Source organism: Falco punctatus (genome assembly GCF_963210335.1).
Source record: "Falco punctatus genome assembly, chromosome: 1".
Taxonomy (NCBI): Eukaryota; Metazoa; Chordata; class Aves; order Falconiformes; family Falconidae; genus Falco; species Falco punctatus.
Window position 1 is genome coordinate 51533197 of NC_137580.1, and position 24341 is coordinate 51557537.

General features: G+C 38.8%; 1 protein-coding gene across 7 annotated transcripts in view; it reads right to left on the reverse strand.

Moving 5' to 3' along the window:
* Window positions 1-24341, reverse strand: part of STK32B (serine/threonine kinase 32B) — a 180554-nt gene that overhangs the window by 45814 nt on the left and 110399 nt on the right. For 5 of the 7 annotated variants that reach the window (XM_080373474.1, XM_080373477.1, XM_080373479.1 and 2 more), the window contains 2 exons: window positions 11673-11710; window positions 3670-3759 (listed from right to left, as the gene is read on the reverse strand). In XM_080373474.1, coding sequence (XP_080229600.1) covers window positions 3670-3759; window positions 11673-11710 — 128 coding nt within the window. The remainder of the gene's footprint in view (window positions 1-3669; window positions 3760-11672; window positions 11711-24341) is intronic. The other 2 variants (XM_080373475.1, XM_080373478.1) reach the window with 1 other exon arrangement.

Here is a 24341-nt window from a genome sequence, read left to right on the forward strand (position 1 = left end):
CAAAGCCATGTGGAAGCCTTAAAGCCAGAAATCATACAGACTTTAATAACTACCAAGACCAAACCCAAAACTTTCTGAATTTGAGCACTGCAACTGAAAAGTCTTTGTAGCATTTCACTGAAGTTATGATTCTTCACAAAATTAAATGTGTAAACTAAAAGCGAAAAGGAAGCAAAATCAGTGCACTCAGAGGAAAATGCAGCATTTCTGCATATAGCCATATCTGTCAAACTCTTAATATTTGAGGTTTGCTGAAGCTTTGGTACTTGAGCTGTGCCACAGAGAATCCTTACCCATCACTTTTCACCTGAAACAGAGAATATTTTACAGCTCTAAAAGCTTTCCTGCCTTCTTACAGCTCCAAACAAATGCAAGGATGACTCTTCTGACCCTTTCTGAGTATTGAAGACGGCACACGGCTTTTGCAGGATTTTTGCATTTCCAAGAGGTGAGGGAGGTACACTGGAGAGAAAGTAAGCTGGTGGATGGTGCCACAGCCTCTTCATAATGGGAAAGAGAACATTTATCTTGTACCATTTCTTCTTGTTGTGAGATTCTTAGATACGGGGGAGACCTGATGGGGGGTGGGGTGGGGGGGCGGGAAGGGCAGGGAGGTGAGAGGGTCCAGGGGCAGAACAACTCCATGAGCTGAAATGAACAAAGACAACAATTTATTACTGTGCAAAGGTAAAATCTTGGCTCCATCTCCCATCTTCCCCTTCTCTAAGTCTATAGCTGACCTCCTTGCTTGGGTCAGCTTGGGCTCTTACAGGAACCCTCCTGTGATGTTAAGCTGACAAGTGATTACAAAACAATAAGGCTGTAAAAGGACATAATCTATCCTGGAGATCAGTATTTTCCTACTAAATGCAAGTGTTCTGGCATTTTCTAGCCAATGGGGAATACTGTGTAAAGGGACATAAGTGGAGGTTAAGCAGGGTGGACTGCACTTCAGCACTAAATAGATTAAAAATGAAGAGATATTCTCTAAGATGAATCCGAAGATTTCCTTCCTTGTGCTATTTCTCAGCAAATGTCAGCTACACAAAGAACAAGTTACTCCTCATGGGTTTAGATGGTAGGAATTTCAGGAGGATGGGGCCATTTTTCATAATTTTGCACTTTAAATACCAAATCATAGCACTTAGTACTTGCAGATTTTTGTGCTTTCTGTTGTTAAAGCTGGGGTTTTTTCTTGTGAGAAGAGCCAGGCAGAGACCACCAATGAACTAAGAAGGTCCACTGACGTGTGCAGATGGTCTGAAAGATGCTCCAAAGGACACTGTTTCCTGTTAACTCTCAGTGGAGTATCTGAAGAATACTCACACACACTTTTGTACAGGTGTTATACCTATTCTGCTTCTGATAATTAGCCGCCAGGTGATCTCTTCATTACACACATTCAGACCATAACAGACAGATGCTGAAATGCTAACTGACCCCTAAGCAAGTACTCAGCTTTTTTCTGCTTTTGTAACAATTATGCTTTCTAATGTAAAACTGTGCAACAAAATTAAATATGTAAGGTCATCAAAAGAGCCATTTAATTGACTACCAAATTAAATGTCAGAAAAGACTATCATTAAGTCTGCTGTCATCACCACAATTAAATATGGAAAAATATCTATTCTGAATTTGTTTGAACTTCTGCAAAATGGTTACTCTTTGCAGGTATTTTTCAATAATCTGTGTAATAAGAATTTGCACATCTAATGATGATGGTTACTAGAAAATTCTAGGCAACTATTTAAGCAGAGTATGTGAGCTCTGAGAAATAAGCTTTTCACAGAAATGTAAAACTACCATTTCAAAAATCTTGGAATCTTTTTAACATTTCAGTCATCGTGTATGTAAGGGCAGTTCTGTGAATGCAATTAGTTTCACATGTCAGTTGTACAACTATTTGTATATGTTGGGGGAGGTAAAAATTACTTATAGACAAAAAAAATGGGTTTTTTTCCTGGGTTTTTGTTGTTTAGTGGTTTGGCTATTTCTGGGTGGTTTTTTGGTGGTTTTGTTTTTTGGTTGATTTTTTTTTTTCATAAATAAACTCACCACATACTGGCAGAAAAGCTCAAGCAAGTTCTTTTTAAACTAAAGCTGTTGGTGTAAGTGAGGTTGCAGCACCCCTTCCCCCTTTTTCACCACAATGAATAGGGAATCTGTGGTGCAACATCAAACACTCAGATACTGGTCCTGAGGGGAAGCTCAGATTTCATCTCCTAATGCTCTCTATCCCATGCCTGTGCAGTGTTGGCCATCTCACCTAAGCAAAGACACTCAACTGGACACTCAGCTAAAGCTAACCAACATAAAATGCTGAGAAAATTTTATTCTAAAACCTCGTTCATCTGTATAACTTAAATGCTGGAGTCAAGACTACTTAAAATGTTACTTAATCTGTTTTGAAAACGTTTATAAGAGTGAGCTAATCAGTGTCAGGTTAGTGCACTGGTCCTGAGCCCAAGTGGCACAGTGTGGCCACACACGTGTTACTGTGCCCTATTAGCTGCCAAACAGGAGAGCTACGCACAAGCTGCTCAGGGGCAATAGACCGAGCCTTTCCTAACTGTTGATTCATGACGAAAATCACATCATATCTGAAAATACAACTCTGCTCCAGTGCCTGGGACTGCTCTGACACAGTCTCACAGCTGGTATGGATGCACCTTGCAGATGCCTGTGTGCTTCACATGCAGGTTTGTACAGTGCTCTTTATGCTGTGAAAAATGTGTATGTTAAGTTCTATTTCTTAGGCACACACTTCCACTCTTGTGCTAATACGCAGGATTGTGGTGACACAGAGACCATCAGTTCCCCAAATGACACTTTCAGAATATGATCATTTACTAATATTTTACCGCTGTACGGGTCTTAGAAGTGCTCTGAGCATGTCTGCTAGAAAAAGTCTCATAGAGACACACGTATCTCTTAGTACAGTTTCCAGAACCCAGGTATGTTTAGTTTTAAGCTAGTCATCTCTGCAGGCAATGACAATTCCATATACAGACAGAATTAAAGCAGCAGTTGATTAGGAAGCCAAAAATAGGAGAAATCACACCTATTCTCACTCATGGAAGCTGCCCGAACTTTGGTGGGACAAATGACCTTCGGGAAATGCCTTCTGTCCTTCAGCTCCAGGTCAAGTCTGAATTATTAACTTAGCCGAGATGCTTAACTTTTAGATACACGAGGACAAGCTAACTGAACTTTGCTCTCACATCTATGCATTTAGAAAACATAATTAAAATGTATAAAATTCCCCTGAAAGCCATTTGGAAAGCACTTAAGTAGTTAGTTACATAGAACTCTAAAGCAATTAAAGATGTGCTTAGATACTTTTAAACTGACATTACATGTTCTCTGCTAAATCATAACCACAGTGGTGCAAATATAATCATATATTCTTGTCTCCAGATGTGGGGCTTGCAGAAAGTAACACAGATGAAATTCTGCTGAATTTGCTTGAACCCGAGTAAAAGCAGCATAGAGACCAAGTTCCTGTCCAGTTCCTCTAACTCCAATATTTTCCATTGCTAGCATATATACTGTCAAAACCAGGTGTTCACATTTATTGTAAACTTTTACAACTTAAAATCTTTTAATATGCTATTAGTCAGCCTTAATGTATGACTTGTCTTACACTTTTAGATGGTCTTAAAAACTTACCCATATAGGGTTTTGTGCCAGCCATAGAAGAAGCTTTTTCTGAGCCTTTCACTATGGTTGCTATGTTAAAGTCAGTGATATGAACATGTCCTGCAATTACACAAAATAAAATCAGATGTTAAAATAACACATCACAAAAATATTCCACCCATCATTTAACATTTAAGTGATAATGGAAAGAAATTAAATTGGATTTGGTACAATTCATGGAGGCTTACCATTGAATGTTACTGATGACTAGAAAAATCATGTTGACAGCGAAGTGATGGAATACTTCCCTAGTATGGCTGCATCCAGTACCTGCTAGCAGTGCTGAACATTTTTTGCTGGTTACCCCTGAAACTTCCCCTGCCATGAACATCAAGGACAGCAGCTGTCTTCTCAGAGCAATAACATACAGGAGTTGCACATGGAGCTATGTGTGAAATCTGCCTCTCCTTATCTCCAGCTAGAGCCACCTCTCACAATCTCAGATACTCATGACACCTGTCTGCTATCACATCCACTTCAGGTTACCATCAGCATGGATTTTCCTGAATCTCCTAAGGGCAAAAAGGGAGCTGAGAAGAAAAAGGGTATTTTTATCATATGATAACTAGAAGATTAGGTCCATGGTAGCAGAAGACTCTGTATGTAACAGCAGCAGCTCCTAAATGATCACTCATTTGACAGCAACTTGCAAGATGAAAGATAAGTGACAGAAGTCAGCCTGAGGACTTGCTGCCTGAACAGCCAGACAGCTGATTTAACTGAACTAATCAGGCTGGATGGCCCAAACCTGCTGTCATTAATTTTTTCCTGGGGTAGTTTATGATAAGCATAGGTTAAATTGCTCCACCACAGTGAAGTTGTAGTTGTTAATCTTGGCTTGCCATAGACAGGCAAACAGAATATAAATCCAGCCTGAAAATCAGCAGACTTTTAATTTGATACATCCGCTGTTAAGTTTTACATCTCTGCTTAAGGTCTAGTTTTATATTGTGGAGTAATGCAGATATTACACTCTTCATGATTACATCTGGCAGTGTCATTGTGGAAGACAGAGTACAGAGAAAGGTACTACCTTCCCTAGCTTAGTACTGCACTCAGATCAGGGTTAACACATCATGTGGTGAACTAGAGTCTTGAGGGACAATTTTCTGTGACTTGATTATTATTATTTTTATCAAGACCTCAATCTTATTCAGTCCACAGAATAGAGCAAGCTCTGGGCATGATGCTGTTATTGAGTTGTTACCATGTTTGCTGCCACAGGTGAAAAGAGTATAACAAATGACTGATGCTGAACATGACCGTGGTGCCATGGAGGAAACCCAGTATCAACCAAAGATTATGCTGCTCCAACAGTCTAAACGAGGTCTCGCTCAGACCACAGGAAACATAGCTGCCAACCTCCAACAGGTCCACAGCTGTGCATGCTGTCCTGGCTTCAGCTGGAAGAGGGTTAATTTTCTTCCTAATAGCTAGTACAGTGCTGTGTCTTGGAGTTAATATAAGAGTAATGTCGATAACATATTGATGGTTTCAGTTGTTGCTAAATAGTGTTTATACTAAGTCAAGGACTTTTCAGTTTCCCAGGCCCTGCCAGCGAGAGGGCTGGAGGGGCACAGGAAACTGGGAGGGGACACGGCCAGGACAGGTGACCCAAACTGGCCAGAGGGGCAATCCATAAGATATGATGTCATGTTGAGTATATAAACCGGGGGTGGGGGTGGGGGGGGTGTCTGTGTGTGTGTGAAACCCAGCTGGGGACTGCTGCTCCGGAACTGGCTGGGCATTGGTTAGCAAGTGGTGAGCAGCTGCACTGTTCATTACTTGTTTTGTATCTCTTTTTTTATTATTATTATTATCACTATTATCAGCATTATTATTGTTTTCTGTCCCATTAAACTGTCTTTATCTCAACCCACAAGTTCTCTCACTTTCACCCTCCCGATTCTCTCCCCCACCCTGCTGGGATGGAGTGAGCACGTGGCTGCATGGGGCTTCACTGCCAGTCAGGGGTCAATCACAACGTAAGTGCAAACTGAAATTCTCAGAGGCTGCTAATTCAACCAGATCTGAGCTGGTTTTAAAAGGAAAAAAGGAAGGAGGTACACCCCACTGCTAAACTTAAAGCTATTTCTCCAAACGGGAGAGACAGTAGAAGTTTCTGATGAAAGGGTTTACATGCTTTCTGCTCTTTTCTTATTAAAAAAACCTGCTTACATTTTATTGATTTTTTTTTCCTAAGAGACCCAGCCCAGCAAGATATATGCACATGGCAGACAAAAACTGAGAGTGGATGAAAGTGATCACTTTATAAGGGGTGGAAGGTGTTAGGCTGCCATAAAAAGAATTAGTGTTCACAGCCCAGCCTGCCAGCAGATTCCAAGGTGGTATTCCTCCTTCCTGGTGGCTGGAGCATGACGTGTTTGCAGTTTATTTCTGTAATAATAAAACACCATGGCAGAAGGTTTCTTGAAAATGATAACTGAACTTCATATAGCCACCTAATGGCAGTAGTTTTAAGCAATTCTTTGTATACTGTAGAATGAAAAGCTGCAAGAATCTTGGCAGACTAATACTTTTTTTTGACAGATAAATATAAAGTTCTGTCATTTAAGTGACAGCATTGTAACTGATACTCCCTATTAAAGTGCCAGCATGATAACCTGTTGCAAAACATCTATTGCATAATATTATTCAGACTAATCCAAATAGCTGATTTACAATGAAAATTGCCTCTCCTGCGGTGCATTGTTTTCTGTCCCTTTTATTGGATTTCTTTTTGTTTAACAAAACAAAATAGGACATGTGAAATGTTGTGTATGCTGGTTGATGGTTTTTGTTAAAAGTGCCTTTCTGCAAGATAAGGAATGGATTGGGAATATAGGTTCTGCATAGCTCTTCTGTGTCCTGCTGATGATCCAGCAGCAATGGGCAACCCCTGTATGTGTAGCAGGGTACAGCAGAGCTGTCTCTGTACTGCTGGAAAAACTCCACCTTTGCTCTTCTCCATCATAGGGCCACCCCATTGCCCATGGGCTGCCGGCAAGCAGCTTTGCCTCTTGCTTGGAGGGCTGCTAGTTGTCTATGGAGGGAAATCAAGGTGTGAGTAGGCAGGCAGATGGCTGTGCTGCCACGGGGACTGCACACAGCGCTTGGTGGGAGCCGGGGACAGGGTGAGAGGCTGTGTCTGGGATTGATCAGAGGAGGGGGCAAAGCCTCTGTGCCTGTTGGCAGTGGAGGAGGGCTAGAGGGATGCTGAGGCAGAGCTCTGTCTGTCTGCACACATCACTGAATGGTTTCAACTCTTCAAAGCCTAGTGACTTGTTTGTTTGGGGGTTTTTAAAGTTTTTAATTCCAATTGTGAATATTTCAAGAGACAGCCAGACGCCAATTGTTTGTAGGAGTCTTTCTAACCAGTCTCTAAGACATCTTTTTGCTGTTATTGTTGCATGTGGGAAAGGCAAGGTTGCTATTGCTGCAGTAAACACGCTGAGGATACTAGCTACCTCATACTGTTCCCAAAATTTCAGTTCCTGGGGACTTGGGGACTTTTTCCCATCTAAGCCTCACACGTTGTACTTGGTTTCCCTTTCTGGATATTACTGTGAACACCTAAATGTCAAAACCAAGTTTGTACCCTGGTACAATATTGAACTAAGCAGTACATCAGTGCCACTTTAGTTTAGCTTTTAAGAGTTGTGAAGCAGAGCAGTGCACAACAGATTCAGCAGTACCTAACTAAATTCAAGTGCCACAAGGAAAGAGCTTGTTGCTTAATCCCCATGGCTGCATGACTCCAAATGATAACAAGGTGATGGTGGAGAAAAGGGAAGAAAAGGCAAATGACTGCATTCCTCTGGCTCTCTGCAGAGTGGCTTTTTAAATCACCCCAAACTGCACAGATTTCATGTATGCCAACATATACATTGCAAGCAGAAAGTATCTCAGTGCAAATTGTTTCAAAAATTGCCTACCTCCAGTCAGCTTCCAGTTAAGGCTTTAACAGGGAAAATTTGTAAGTTAATACCTACAGCACAATGCATTACTGAGAAGCTTTATGCATGCACCACAAAAGTGCTGTGTGGCTTTTATGCCTCGCTTTTCCACATGACCTGAAATCCCAATATCTGAGGTAAACAGCAAATGATCTTTGTATGGACTAGTATTTAATTTTTGAACAAATTATAATGACAATGAAAACATGTCCACTAATGTGGCTGAAACTGGCTGACTAACATTTAGCAGAGGAAAATGTACTTCAAACCTTATTGAATTTCTCATAGTCTGAAACCAAAGGGCTGAATGTGAGGGCAGAGAGAAGAAATGCCAGGCTGGAGTTAATGCCACCAGCTCTGCATGCATCAGAGCTGATGGGAAATCTCAACACAGTAACATTTTGGAGCAAATTCAGACCTGGTTTGCCCTCAGAAGGTCAAACCCTATGAGCAATGTAGAAAGCCTCTCTCTGCATTCACCTGCACTATGTACAAGCGCATCAGTCCATACCCACGTGAACTTGGCATGACTTGGCAGTCTGCCATTTATCATTTAGGGAGATTGTTAGAAACCTTATTGTATTGCCATAGATGGCTTCAGGAAGGCTGTGCATCTCAAAAGGGTAGGCTGTTTAATGGCCATGTAGGCACGTGAAAGTGTCAAATATATTTTCAAACTTTAGACAGCTTCAAGTGGATGAATTACACTGTGAACATTCATCTTGTTAATCAGCATTGGAGGGTTAAATGAGATACGGTCCTTGAAAATTGTCTGGGTATGCTAAGGACAAGCCTCTGTGCAGACACACCAGGTACATCTTTAATGGACATTTTATGACTCCCAGACATCACTATACAGTAATAATGTTGCCAGTTCTGTTGTTCAGAAGTTAATATCAGGGTTCAAAATATTGAATTTATGGGTGGCCTTTTTCAGCTTATTTTTGGTTCTAAGACCAAGATTGCTCATTGGCTGCATCTTTCAATTTTGCTGTTAGTTTTCAAATGAGAGCCAAGATACTCGTGTAATCAAGGAAATAAGAGGTTTATGGTCATCAAAGTTTTCCTTAAAACAATATAATTATATATAATAAGGCACATATGAATGCCAGCTTAAGTCTGCCTTGCGCTCTCGTAAAAGAAATGATTAAGATTTCTTTGTAAAATTATCCCTAACAGATGCAAAAATCCAATCTAAAAAAAACCCAAAATGTAATAAAATATAATTAGTCCTGTTAAGTCTAAGAGTGAATTAATAAGTCTGTGATTTCAGTATAGAGAACGACCAAGAAACAGTTCCAAAACTAGAAGTAGGAGGCATTCAGGTTCATTAGCAGGTAGCACCTTCAAAACAAACAGGTAGCAAGTCTTCACATAATCTGTGTTTAAGTTAAGGACTGCTTTGCCACAAGATGTAAAAGATGCTAGAAGTTCCCTACACTGAAGGAAACACCAGAAAAAAACATGGAAAAGACCACTACAAGTTATTAAATGTGTGGAAACTATATCCAGCTCAGAAAATGCCTCAGTCACAAAAGGCTGGAGGTCGTGGAGGTTGGGTGAGTGCGTGGGGGACATACCACAAAAACTTGTCTTGTTTTATACCCTGCTCCATCGTTCACTTTTTGGAGACTCACTCTTGAAGAGAAGCAGCAACCAAGCTGAGTTGGTAGCTCAACTAGATGGGTCTTTGGTTCCAATACAGTTGCTCTTCTGCTCTGAAACAGAAAGCCTGCATATCTGTAAAACCATCTATGGCAAGAGAGAGGGGCCCAAGGACCAGAGCAGCGCCTCATGAGATAAATTAAAAAGGCTGAGGTTCTTCATCTGATAGGAGAGTGCTGAAGGAGTTTTTGAATATCATGAATATTGTGATTGTAAGCTGTTACTCCTGCAATTCTAGTAGAAGAAGATTATTTTGTTTTGAAAGGAGAATGTTTCAAAACACATAAAAGAAAACACTTTTCTTTCGTGAAGGATGGTAAACTTCTACATCTTGTTGCTCCAGGAGGCTGTAGTAACCAATATCATCAGCAGATTCTAACAGGCAGTAGACAAATTTACTGACAAAGATCAGGATTCTGAAGGGAATATACAGACATGCTCTAATATCCTAATATAAAAATTGTGGGTGATAGAAAGCACAGAATGCCAAGCAGAGAAGATGAACAAGGACCAAAGGGCATGCTCCGTGAAGAGCATTTCCTCTTGTCACCAATTGCAACAGAATACCAGCTGAGGTCTTGGGTCTGACCCAGCAGGGGGCTATTCCTCAGTAAACCAGGCAGGCACCTTGCCGGGTCTCATGAAACAATGTCCAGAAAACTTTGCCTAAGGCAAAACCAAACCCTTTTAGATTTCCTGTAACAGAGTGTAATAATGGTGTGGTCACTGCACGATGCAAAACCTAGATGCCAAAGTAGAGCCTCATAATTTCTGCAGAACAACAATAAATGTTAATACCAATGGTGCTACCAAATAGCTATAAAAAGAATGTTATCATCTTGGAAAAAACTTCTCACCAGTTATCTGCAGGTGTACTGTGAGGGAGCAGTATTCTGCTGTTTTGCAGAAAAGGGGCTATCCATCCCAAAATTACAAGCTGCCTGCAGATAATTTTGTTGCTGAACAGCTTATAACCACAAAAAACCCCTTCATTGTGTAGCATATCGCTTACTCTGGGGTAGCTTCTTCTCTGAAATACTTAAATCCCTATAGTAAAGCTCTTGCAAGAGGCTGATTTTGTTCAGTAATTGACCTTGATGAGGGGCAAGGAGAGATAAGGGCAAGCATACTTCAAACGTTGTCAATCAGAGGCTTAACACACTCATAGCCATTTCATGTTGTCTGACATCTTTAATTCAACCAGGATTTAAGAGATTTCTATTTCATGCTTATTTGCTGATATTAGTGTCTGTGGAACATTAACACTCATGGGTCTGAAACATTAAATTCCTGAAGTTCTAGATGGTTTAAAACTCCAACATTATTTAGCTTTGTTAGCTTCTGTATTCCCAGGGACAAACTCCAGCTGTTCGCAATATTACCCTTCTAATCAACTTTAACTTGTATACTCAGCAGCTCTGCAACGGACTTCAAAAGATAATGGTAACACTGACATAATTTCAAGTTGATATTTCTCAAAGTTTAACTACTTTAATCAATTTCTGAGTGAACAAAGCACAAGACTTTCCCACAGCAATAAACATACACCTCCTTTTTCCGTTTAGTCTTCCTCCTGTACATTTTTCTGTTCTGATACAAGGTTAATAAAGCCTTTACTTGTATTTTCTCATGCTCTTCATATGAATAGTTGCAAAAAAACCAAAAAATATGCATGAGGTTTTAGCAAAATACTTCATAGAGTATATGTGTAAAATTTAAATTTAAAGAAATTAGGTGCTTTTTTTTATATATACCACACCTTAATTATTTGAAATCATGGAATTAGTATGGAAAGCTCAAAGCTGATTATGTCTAGCCTTTTATATGTTATTTAAGCCAGAACTAGACGTAGAGGCATAAAAATTTTGCGGACTTAAAAGGCAAATTTCCAAATTTCTTATCTAAACTTAAGGAAGGAATTTCAGATACCTACATGAGAAATAATTTGCTACATGAAATGTCTTAGCCCTTAAGAAGTTCTAAAAGAGAAAACAAGTGCTTGGTACTGTTCTACTGCTAGGCACCTAAAAAGGGATTATGGTGATTCACAGTAATCCTGTTAATAAAATATTAACTTCTTTTTATCAAGTGTCTCTGGTGATCCTCATTCATATTAAATGCTGCCTTCTTCAGGTCTTGCAAGTCTCAGATCAGCTTTTTTTTTTTTTTTCTCCCCCAAGAATAGGGGAAACTATAAAATCCACAAGGTAGACAGAGAGATTTTGCAGAGAAAGTCCAGATCTAGGTAGGAATCCAACATCTGAGGCTGACCTACAAAGCATGTCATGACCATGTCACTGAGATCTCAAGAATTAAGAGATAGTGGAGAGAAAGCGGTTGATATGCACTTACCATGCTCATCCAGTAGTATGTTGTCAGGTTTGATGTCCCTGTAATATAAGGAAATGAATGCATTACACTTCATACCCAAAGAAAGCCTGCAATTTTAAAGTTTTTCCCATCTGGGTATGATGGACAAGTCACTTAAATCATTACAAAACCTTTGAAAACCATATCATATATAAAGGCAAATGATTTTTGTCTACATCTTTCTACTGCCCTGAGAAAACATTCATACTAAAGAGGCTCTCTAGGTCTCCATTTTATGTGGTTTTGTTTTCCTATGGTTAGTTAGCATTGACATGGATTTGTTTTTCAAGATTATGTACTTTATTCTTTATAGTAGCAGGAACAATGAGATGGAAGATATGCATCCATGAGGTGCCTGATTTCCTCAGGGACACCGCATCTGACAGACCCAAGAAATAATTTAATTGGAAACATCAGTGATCTACCCTTTGTGCCAGACCCTGCTAATCTGTCATGCTCACGTGCATGGTCACTTACATATTGTAGAGTCCTGCTAACTACCTTATGTTAATTGGGTACATCAGGCAGCTCTCCTTTGAGCCCCTGAATCCCCACTGGGCTGTCTGTAACGGCAGGGGGAAAGGAGCAGGGAAAAGAGAGGATGGACATCATGATGTGCTGAAGCATCAGTTCAACTTTGCTGTTCTTGGCACAAGGGAACAACATTGCCCTAGAGAATTGCACTTTCAGGACCATTTTTCATTGACCTACATTCATGCTGCTGTCAGGAGGGACAGAGGCAGCTTTTCCCCACTGTTGTTGCATATTCCCACCCTCTCTTTTTGTCCAGTATCATTGCTCATGGTGTGGACCTGTTCTGAGGGAAACACATCTCCCCTTCTCCAGCCTGGATAGGTCCCTGGTTTGGCTCAGTCTGCGGCTTGGTGAGTGTGATGTGGCAGTGTTGTGTGGCACTGCCTTGTCACCGGCAGCCTGCGCTTCGTGCAATATTGAAGCTGTATTCTTGGTGTGGTATTGCCAGAGTGGGAGATGCATCAGTCCACTGTAAGCAAAACATTTGCCCCTTGGGCTGAATTTTCCACTTATCTCAAAAGACCAGGCACTGGAAACTGTCAAAATCAGTTGTCAAATGTGTCTGCAAATGAACTCCAAACACTTCCACCTGTGTAATTTCTTTTAGCCAAGGGGTGGCTTGATTATCCCAATTTAAACATTTCCTGGGAAATTATATCCTTACCCAAATACATACTAATACATACTTAAATTTCACTAACAAGTTTTTTTCCAATGTGCCCATAAACAGAATAAAGAAAAAGTGAAATGTTGCAAAAGGAAAATGTATTGCACCAGAGCACTTTGTAAAAAAATTTAATTAGATAACGACTTCTAAAGTAAACGTCATACAGGAATAACATAGCAATAAACAGTAACAATTATAATATGCATATTGCTTGCATGATATGGGCTCGGTTATTACCCAGGCTCCACACCTTTATTGATAAAAGAAGGAAGCTTACAGTTTAGTGTTCTGAATTCCATATTTTCTAGCCATTCCTGAGAATCATATGAAATTGTGAAGTACACTAAGATTATGTTTACAATTTGTGTAACAGCAGCTGGGGAAATGTTGGATAAATAAGAAATTACTTTGAATCATTCCCTGAACATTTGGAAATATTGTAGGATGAGTATGTGTCTGTGTAAGGAAAAGGATCTCACTATGGATTACCATCTGGAATGGTAATCTAAAATTATCCTGATATTTCCGTGTGAAATACTGTATTTCTTGTGCACAACTTACAGGCTAACTGTAATAGCCTGATTCAGTAGCAGTTCTAGTTACATGTGTAATGTAAGGGGAAATCTCTCCTAGAGTCCATGTCACCCATAAACCTCCAAACTCTGAGTTGTGTCTCCTTCCCCCCTTTAGTCTCTTGTCATATCACTTACCATATCAAAACCTTTATTTCCCCTGATTTAATATGGCTGAAGTTATGATTTACACATGAACTGTAGGATTAAATATTTTTAATTATATTATAAAACTTCTCATTGGTTGAATAATCATAGGAAATTCTATACATTTTTATATGTAATGTTTTATCTAATCTCTCAACTGATGAGAGTTTTTGGAAGAGCTATTGTTCAGCTGATATCAAATGTATTTGCCAGTAACAAAACAACCTCTGATTTTTGATAACTGTTTTCTGATAAGAGTTGGAATTGTGACTTCATGTTGAATAGTCTTTGTGTTGATCCATGACTTGAAAATACAACAATGGTTTTCAATGGCCATCATAAATAATAATAAATAATTTATTATAAAAGAAATAAGCACATCATAGTTTTGACTGTTGAATCAAATATTTTAAACTTCATCTTCACAAAGTTTAATTAACACAATCTGACTCTGCACTTCTCACATGGGTAAAATGATTGGGGGTCACACTCAAGCATATTAGGGCCTTTCTGTGGCTTCCTGAAATCAGTGACACATTCAACATCACTCCAAACTGGTTTCCCCAGTTTAAGAAAATAAAGATTAAGAATTGGAATGTCACCATCATTAGTACCTCACTGAGAATAAAACTGATCAAAAGGAGGAATTCAGCTTTATGAGCTACTGCCATGTGTATAACAATGCAGCACCCAGGGATTGCTCATTACAAGACTATGCCTCTTCTGTCTTTTTTTTCTGTAAGAACGTGAGTTTAAACAATTTGAATATCTGCTATGATATTGCACCATTAAATAGACTATATATTTTTATTGCCACCAGAAAAAAACATTGACAAATCCATTTGCCAACTGTATGTATCACCAAATATATTCTTCATGCAGCTGCATCCATACTGTTCAGAAAGTTGAGTGGTAAAATTAGATCTGTGCTTATCTTTCTGTGACTAATTCAGGCAGTGGCGGATACTTGATACAGAAGCACACGGATCATAAAGCCTTTCCTACCTAAAGGATCTTCCTCACTGTGGGCTCTGCCAGCTTTGCTAATTTTGCTCAGAGGCAGGACTGCAGCTGGGGGCAGGTACAACAGGGTGTATCGCCTTGCACAGAGCAGCCCAACCCCTCAGTTCTTGGGGCAACTCGATAGACTCATAACCATGCCTCAGATCTCAAAACAGGCTATTTTAAACTGCTTTGACAGCAAGTAAAAGTCATGGACTAGCTTAAGCCAGAAGGTGAACAAGTTCCTTAAGTAAGATGCTGCTGATCTGGGATCACATATCTGGAGATACTCATGATTCATAGATTCACATGGCAGGTGAGAAAGCAAAGCACAAGGTCAACATGAAAAGTGCCTTCTAGCAGCACTCTGTTATGTGGTTGTCCCCAGTTTACAGCATGGCATTAAAAGCTCTCCCCTCCAGAGGCAGCTTGTTGAAAGCTCCCAAGACTGCAGAGGAGCGAGGCCACTGCTCTGCCCTTGCACTGACTGCCACCTGCCAGGTACAGGGCAAGGAGGCTTCAACACAGTCAAGACTTGGCAAGTCTAGCAGCATTGCAATTAAAATTGCCCGATATATTCAGAATGGAGGGGTTCTGGCATCTGTTATACAAAAGACAGCTAGTTCCTTTAAATAAACACTCTAGTTAAATTCATTCGGATAGTAAAAATGCTTTTTATGTAGGAAGGTGGATTTAAAAGATAAAAACTCTTTAGTTAAGCATTTTAAATTCAAATGTGTTAAGTAAGTGAAATTCTGTTTTGACTACACATCAATTTTTGAGAGAACATTTTTCCCCTTAGCAAGCATGTTCAAACAACAAGATGTGAAATTCAGCACCTTAACTTCAGGGTTTTCTTGTTAAGCATATCCCTAGCTAAAAGAATGAATTGAAACACTCATTTCATAATCTATGTATCTTGAACCAGCTTATGAAAGAAATTGAAGGACTTTTGCTAGGACCAGATTCACAGTTTGGATTCAGAATAGCCCTGGGCTGCCCTCTAACCATTCACTAAGCAATGACCAGCAGAACTATGGCAGCACCCTTGACAGTAGTTTCATAAACACAACTCTCTCGGTCTGGACCAGTGCTACTCCAGCTCTTTTTATACACAGAAAAATCAGAGCAACATCGAAATGGCAGTAGAGAAACCTTCAAAGGATTTGCTCAGTGACAGGACCAGGCATAACTAATACAACAGCTGGCCCAAGAAAGTCAGAGGTGCAAACAAATGAGAAAAAAAAATGAAAAATCACAGTTTAATTGCCACTTTTTGATATTGCCTGTGAAACCATTTCTACTTTCTTCAACTGCCTTAGCTACAAATATCAAACTAAAGCTGCCTGAAGGGATAAAAGTACAGTAAGAAGGTGTTGCTTCTTTCCAAGTTGGAAAGAATTATTAATAATCTATTTGTATCTTCTATATTATATATAGTGTGTATATATATATATACTTCTATAGTATCTAGGCTGAGTGGGCATCTAATGCCTGAAGATATTCCCTCTGCTTGGAGCAAAACCACGAGTGTGGCTCAACTCGTGTTCACTGCAATACACCAGTCAGAGTCCCCTGAATTCCCTGGAGAGGCTCACTGATTATAAAGGACTTAGGTTCAAGTATCTACAGTTTTCATTACTGCTTCCATCAATGTTTCTTTCTGGTGTTACTGAGTGGGATAGAACCAGATTTCTAAATTGAGAAATGAAGTCATGCAATCTTCATCCTTGGAGGTTTTCAAGACCTGACGGAATAAACCCCAAGCAACCTGCTCTGATCCAAAGGCTGACCCTGCTTTGGGCAGAGCATCAGACTAGAGGCCTCTGGAGCTCCCTTCCAGATGAATTAGTCTGTAAGTCTATGAAAAATAACGTACCCAAGTTCAAAGTCCATCATTCTTATTCCCCCTTCTTTTGGCTACTAGGAACTTCATGAAACATTTAAGAGACCTGGGAGAGGACTGCATTTGTGCAATTTAGTGAGTTTTTGGTACAGTCCAGTGCAGTTAGAAGCTAGTCAGAGCTTCCACATGTTAAATTCTGTCATGGGGCTTGAATGCTCATGAAGAAAACAGTAGGAATAAATAGCCTATCTTCAGCATGAAAGGAAGTTAAAAATGAAATGCTCTGCAGTTCAGCACTGGAGAGGTGTAACACAATTATTTATTAGCTACTTGGCGTGGCAAAAGAATGGAGATTATTTCACCTGAAGAGAACTTTCAGAAAGCTCAATAAGAGTGAGCAAAACTAGGTGTTTATATTGTCAGTGCAAGATAAAATGAAGAATAAACAAAAATTTTATATATACATCAGAAGGGGAGAATCTGAATTACTTTTGGGGAATAATGACCATAAATAACTTTCCAGAGGTCACTTCTGTGTCCCTTATGTAGGTCAAATAATCATAGAAAAGAACACTGGAAAACATATGATGATGACATTTGCTCTAAGGCTTAAAATCCAGAACAATCTCCAAATAAATTTCGTGTGTACCACTATGAATTAGCAACCAGGATGTTGTAGCTTTTGATCTCTATTGATATCGACAGGATGTGAAACATCAATCTAGAAATGAAGGTGTGTGGTGGCTGGTAAAGTCAACCATAAATTGCCTGGTTTTCTCAAGGAAAAAAATTAATGGCTGGTTCATTGGCTATCACTTCACATTGATAAGAGATATTTCTGAGCAAGTTACAGAAAAATTTTGAAAAAAAAGAAGATGTTATGCACCAATTTAAAACAAAGCTAGGTTCATGTTACCTGATTTCATAGCATCTGAAAGAAAACAGTCAAAAAAGAAAAGATCTGAGGAAGGCTGAACAAAAAAAATCACGGAGAGTAGAGGACAAATAGATTAGGGTTGTTTGGTTGACAGAAGAGGTCTGTAAGATGCGATGTGACAGGCATATCAAATAATAAATAGTATCTAGATGGTTGGTAGAACTCTGTTTGCTTTTGGAACTAGTTTATATTTCATAAAACTGAAATGAACTAAACAAACAGGGGTTTATTTATACAACTGAGTATTAAACTCAAGTTGATTACTACAAGACATAATTGTGTAAAAATGCTTTGGAGGCTTAAACAAAGACTTAGCCATTGATGTGAATACCGGAACTACCTGATAGAATTCCTTCAGCTAAGATTAATCTAATTGATTTAGGAAAGCACTTCTACAGCAGGTACAGATGCTGTCTTCCCTTCACCTTTTTGAAACACACTAATAATAATGCCAAACACAAGGTCTGTGCTTTTGCTTAAACCTGTGGGAATGAAAAACTAACACTGCCCACCTGTTTCGTTCTGATTTCATATTTTGCAGCAAACATACAAACATCACAGGCTTGGTTTCTGCCATATCTAAAACTGTGATTTTGGGCTTTTGCCTATAGTTTCCCCTTATTTCATCAAAAGATTTAATGTCCTTCCAACACAGGGACAGCTGTTCTTTTCCAGTCCAAGTAGCTTTTTAATGTTATCAAAGGAAATATTTCAGTTATAACAGCTCTGGATGGGCCTGAATTCAAAAGTGTAATAACTTCTAACCCTTTATTTGTTATCAGCAAAAATCCAAAGTACATTCTTTCAACTTTATTAAAGTCTGACAGATTTCACTCTGTGTTGCTGGCTCAGAGCAGGATCCAACGTATTATCACATTTCCATTCTCTTGAGCTTCTAAAATCTCACAGTAACATCTATGAGCATTTCAGTTGATGCCAGCATGATTTATTAGGAGTATTTCCACTTTTTAATGATGATTGATTTTCTCTGAATGAGGACCATTGACATTTCAACTCTTCATTAACCAAAGGCAACTTACAGAAAAAATGCAGTTGTATAAAATCTCATGAAATGAAGTCTTCGATTTTTAAAAGCAGCTCTCAATTGCTTTTATTTGAATAGACAGAAGGCACATACTCACTTTCATTCCAAGGACAGAATCTAGTATATGAACAACAGGTGTAAGTTGAAACAAGAGAAGCTCAGGCTGGATATAAAGCAAAACTTTCACCATGGGGACAGGCAAGCAGTGGAACAGGCTGCCCAGAGGGGTTGTGTGGTCACCATCCCTGGAGTTTCTCAAAACATGACTACATAAATCTCTGGGAAGCCTGGTCTGATGTCATATCTGATCACACTGTAAGCAGAAGATTGGACTAGAAGTCCCTTCCAATCTGAATATTTCCAGTGGTTCTTTAAGTATAGACAAGTTCTGCAGGGAGCAAAGAGGGCTCCTTCAGGTCAGGAGCAACTGAGTAACTTCCTATAAACTACCCCTGGCACTACCACCCATAATAAACCTCCTTCAGGGCACTGGTAATGCCTGGAGCCTATTGACAAACTCCAACAGTCACAAGATGTGCCTGTCTTGGTCTGAGTGTGGTGAGCCGATACGTACACATGTATCACTAAAATTCTTTGCCTTACAGTTAAGGCAGCCTATGCCCTTGCAGAACGATAAGGGTGTTTTTTTCTCAGAGATTGTTTTGAAATACCCAACAGAGAAATTAAATTATATAGATTTTACATTCTCATTAGGATGCAAAAGAAGCAAGATCCAGACAAAGGCCCTTGAAGTCAATGGAAAGATTACTATGGCTTCAGTACATTGTTTCAACCCCAATGAAGTTTTCTCATACTCTTTTCTCTTTAGCGATGACATTCTAACTGCAAGTTATGTAGGATAAACCTTGAAATATGAAATTTAAAGGTTTATTTATTAATTATGCTGCTCAATTCTTATATTAATATTTTTTCCTTATGCAGAAGCATAAGGATTTTCCTTATGAGGCATTTGAAGTTACTGTTTTCACGAGGGGGAGGGGAGATTGTATTAAGATCACAGAAAGTCACATTAACTACTTTTTAACCTACAATGACCTTCATGATCCTGTTTGCCTTCTCTTTGTCAAAATAGTCCTGATAGTCACGACTGAAAGTGAGCATTGATTATATTATTGGGTATAAGGAATGCTGTATGAAGGCTAGGGGTCTGCGTTAACTATTCGATGGAAGTGTTAAAGTATAGAAGACAGCTGCTAGCATTAAAAAAAGAACAGTAAAAACAACAACTGCTAGATAGCAACATGAAGTCATGCAGGGGTAATTCCAATAACCTCAGTTTGCTGAGTATCTGATTCTTTCAAATATTAAACTATTCTCAATTATTTGCTCATAACCCATTTATATACTATAGAACATACTTGAACCGATCCTTTTAGTTTTTGGTTTTTTTAATTTAGTTAGTCACACCAATGTTTCACATTAATTCACAAACGTATACCTGCCGCATAATAATAAACTAATGTGACATGAGTAGTTCTAGACAATTTTCATTAAGATTAATATTAGCTACATAACAGTTCTTAACAGCCATAAAAATGACAATGAGTTGGGAAATGCAAGTTTTAGCTATGGATTGTTCAAGTTCACGTGGGATATCACTGTATCAGAGCACTGAAGTGAACCATATCACATATTACAGAGAGATTTCTCCCAATTACAGAAAGAAATGTGAACAAATTCTGATTTTCACGGTTAGGGACCTTATTTCCTTCCTATCTGATAGATTCACAAATAGTACACATCCGGTGTTCAGTTTATAAAGAAGGTGAGCGCATACATAGTATAGTTTTCTTACGGAAAATTTGTTGAAGTTTTGGGTGAAGGAAAAGTCAATCTATACTGGCCACTGTACAGCCAAGAGATTCATTTGGTCAGAGGTGTTTTGCTTCTATAAGGGTAGCACAGAAATAGTGTATCCTCCAGACCTGAACCATGCAGAGTACCTACCAAGAGTGCTTGCTTGCGTGCGAAATAGCCTTAATTAAGTCTGATGCATCCTCTCTTCCTTTCATCAACACCTCATCACTCATTTATCTTTCCAGCTTTTTGCTCCTAACGTCCTTCCTAGTTTCAAGAAATGTTCAGTAGTATTAAACCAAAATCACAGTAAGAATCTCAGAGTTCTTTGCTGTTATTTCATATCAGATGGATGGGAAAGAAAGACTTTTGACTGTTCCAGACCTCTGATTGCCACTTCACATACTCTTCACTTACATCTCACTATTAATTCCTGCCCCTTACTGTCCTTTCATAAAAGGACCCTCAGAGCCTTCTGTTCCTGCTGTAATGAATGCCATGCCATGCCCCTGTGAATCACTGTAATTTTGGAATTTAAAGACTTATTAGCTGAGAAGATATAGTATTAGATAATGAGAGATTCATGAAGAAAAAAACATCTTGTGGATGCTTGTTTGTACAAATCTGGATGTGTTTCCACAAGGCATCACATTTGACACCCAAGCTACCAGAATGATTAAGTTCAGAATTAAGGTTTCACATTTCACGGTGTCTGATTAGAACAGGAATGAAAAAACAACGTCTGTTAATAAAAGCCACTGGTCATAGTGTGGACAGCACATGCAGAAACAAATGATTGAGATGACAAAAAATTAAAGTACTGGTCCTGATCTTCACATATTTAATTTTGGGCTAATTCACTGACAACCAAAACCAAGCTAGACAGGTAATTTATTGTTGCATGGCTTTTGCTGAGCTGGGGTATTTATAGGAATAAACTAAAAGGAATGCACCTTTTTTAGCTATATCTCTCTTGAGTAAGGAGAAAATTCCAGCACAGCTGAGATCCACTAATTCTGCTTGAAAGCGAAATAAACTGCTGTTTTGCACTAGGATGTCCATGCATAAATTTATCTTCTGAGAAGCAAAGGGTACAATAATTCATTCAATCAACGCAGCCATTTCCATTTGCACTTTCTGGAGCCTGTTATACATAAAGGACTTGCAGTGTCAAAGGGCATTGCTTCCAGTGTCCTGTTCTAGTCTGAAATGCCAAAAAGCCTAAAATAATAATTGGTCTAAACACTACCTAGTGGAACTTACTTAGTCAGCCCCAGGAAAAAAAAACAAAATATGCATTTTAGACTCCAAATAAGGCATGGAGCCAAATATTTAGTTTTGTAGTGATTTACTAGATACAGTTTTAGAATCATCAAATTCCAGTAGAAGATTGGGGTTTTTTTTCTAATAACTATATGTATGTGCATAGATAGATGTCAGATGTCTTAGAAAAATTAACTCTTTCATTCAAGAAGGGCTCAGACTAGCAAACTTTACAACTTGAAAGGTAATCTGGTATTATCACAGTGTTTTGATGTTTTTATGATATATTAATTATATGTTTAAATCTCACAGTATTCATTAAGGCAACTTCTCTGTCTATAAATTAATAGAATTCTACAGAATTCTGTGTGAAAACAATGAGTAAAGGCTTCAGGATTTGAAAATCATTCCATAAAACTGAAACACCTTTGTCAAGATTCTGTACATGGAATCAGAAACAATATATTTATCACTAATCAGAAATATGTGATTTTGTTATTATACAATCTGTGGCGCATCATTCATAAACCTGAGTTACTCAGCAAGTCGGTAGGTCTTGCAAAAAAAAAAAAAAAATCAAACAACAAACCACAAACCACCACAAACCTTTTTGTTGAGTCTTTCTGTTTAAAATCTCTTCTATTTGAAATCTTTTGTTTTCTCTACAATTCCCACTCCTGGGGCTTTATTGCAGAAACAGAAAATCCATAACTACTTCCAACTAATTATGGTATCATGCATTCATATGATACTAATCAGAATCCTATCACTCAGCCCACTATCACACTTCGGAGCCTTTTCCTTCTGTGTGGCAACCTGTGTGGCAGCAAGACCATTTTCTAGTATGTATGCAAGATATAACTGGTGTAATAATTATGACAAGTGAAAAAGTTGTCACTAATGAAGGCTTCTGAAGACCCTACCTCTTCCTATGTACCTCTGAAAAGTGTCTGGACACCTGTCTTAAGGCTTGAGATTGTGGTACCTGGATACACAATAAAATGGAACTGTGATGCTGAACATTATGGTGCCTGTGGTTCCTTTTTAGTTTAGTACTATTTTCTACCAGGTGTCCATGAAGATCTTGGATTTTCTTGGCACTTGTACTAGTCAATTTTATATCGCTCTGAAAATAAAGCTGTCAAAGAAGGCACCGAAACATGCTTATTTACAAATACATCAACTGGAGCAAGCTTGTTATTTTCAGATGTTATCTCCATCTGGAAAAATACAATTTTTATCTTCAATTCCCTACTTGTAACAATAGGTGGCAGTAATGATATCTACATTTGTCTGAATGGCCAGTGGTCTTTGGAAGCACTGCACTTGTCAATTTTATCTTAGAGAAATAATTGTAGTAGACAGTTATCCCAGGCTGAAGAAAATGACCTTTTTAAAAAGAGGAATCTTATACTGAACCTTTCATATTTCTGGGTATATATAGCCGGATAATAGTCTTCTTGAGTAGGTACAGCTCCTGAATTTGCACAGATGCTAAATTAAAATAAAAATATTCAGCACAGAGTATTTCATTACACTGGTTTTCCTGAAGATCCAATATGACTTTATCACAGAGGTAATTATATACTGCATTAGCAAGAAAAATAGCTGAAGGTTCTTACACGCTATAAAAGCTGGAAAGCTTTGTCTAAAGGAGAACAGGAACCTGTGCTTTGCCTCCTCTGTATTGCATTGTATAATGTCTCAGACACTGGGATTGGAAAGTACCGCTGTGGGCATATAAACCAAGCTCGTACATAACAAAGCCCAGACTATGTTATCAAGCATTCCTCGCTGGACACAGCGGCTCTTTTCCAAGTGAACATTAACCAACATAAACAACTTTCAGGCAGTCCGATGGTTAGTTTTCATCTCACCTGAAGGACCCAAAGCAGCAACAAATATACCACTTCCTTTGCCAGAACTGCTTGCCAGAGCTAATGCTAGGCATGACTACAGCCCTCAGACTTTTAGGAGCTCTGAGGGGAACCTCAAACAAACAAAACATCACCACATTTCAAATAAAAAGTCTTTCCAGCCAAATGCTTCTCCAGATCACAGGGAGGAGTCATGCAGAATCACCGTGTAGCAGTAATTTGTTGATAATCTCACAGCCAGTGACTAATCTTTTCTATGTTGTAGCGTCAAGTGTTGCTGAGACCTTCTGTGCATACGAGTACAAGGGTCATACTCCTACGCATGAATTAGCTTTCAAGAACAGGAGTCACCTCTGATAACCAGGGGAAGTGCACGACTCATTAGACACTAACTGGAGTGTGGCATTTGGAAAGAATTACCTGGTCCAGCAGGAAAACGTATACATTGCAATGGTGATGCTTCTTTCCATGATACCATGCGAGAGCTTTTGACTAAGAATAAGGGGGAGAATGTACTCAGCATGTACTCTGCCAGCAATTACAGGAATATAGTTTCCTTCCAGTAGAAGGCATAGGCCCTCTTCCAATATACACAAGCAGATATCCATGTGTAAAGATAAATAAGAGAAGAAATTGATTACATTTGTCCTCTGCCTAAAGATAAATCAGGAAAGTGTTGTTAGTGATAAGCACATTTGGCTTTCTGTTGTAAAAAAACTAACATCAAAAGTATGATGTTTTGCAAGGGCTGAAATTCATATTTCCTTTGTTTTTCACTGCATGAAATACAGAGTAGAAGCATTCAGATGTATCACATCTCCAAGGGTTTACTCTGCATATCAGACAAACTAAAAAAGAAAATAAACAGAAACACATACATGTGCTTAAGTCAGCCACTGTTCATAGTGTGTCATTACTGGAAAATATCCCTAAAATTTCTCCT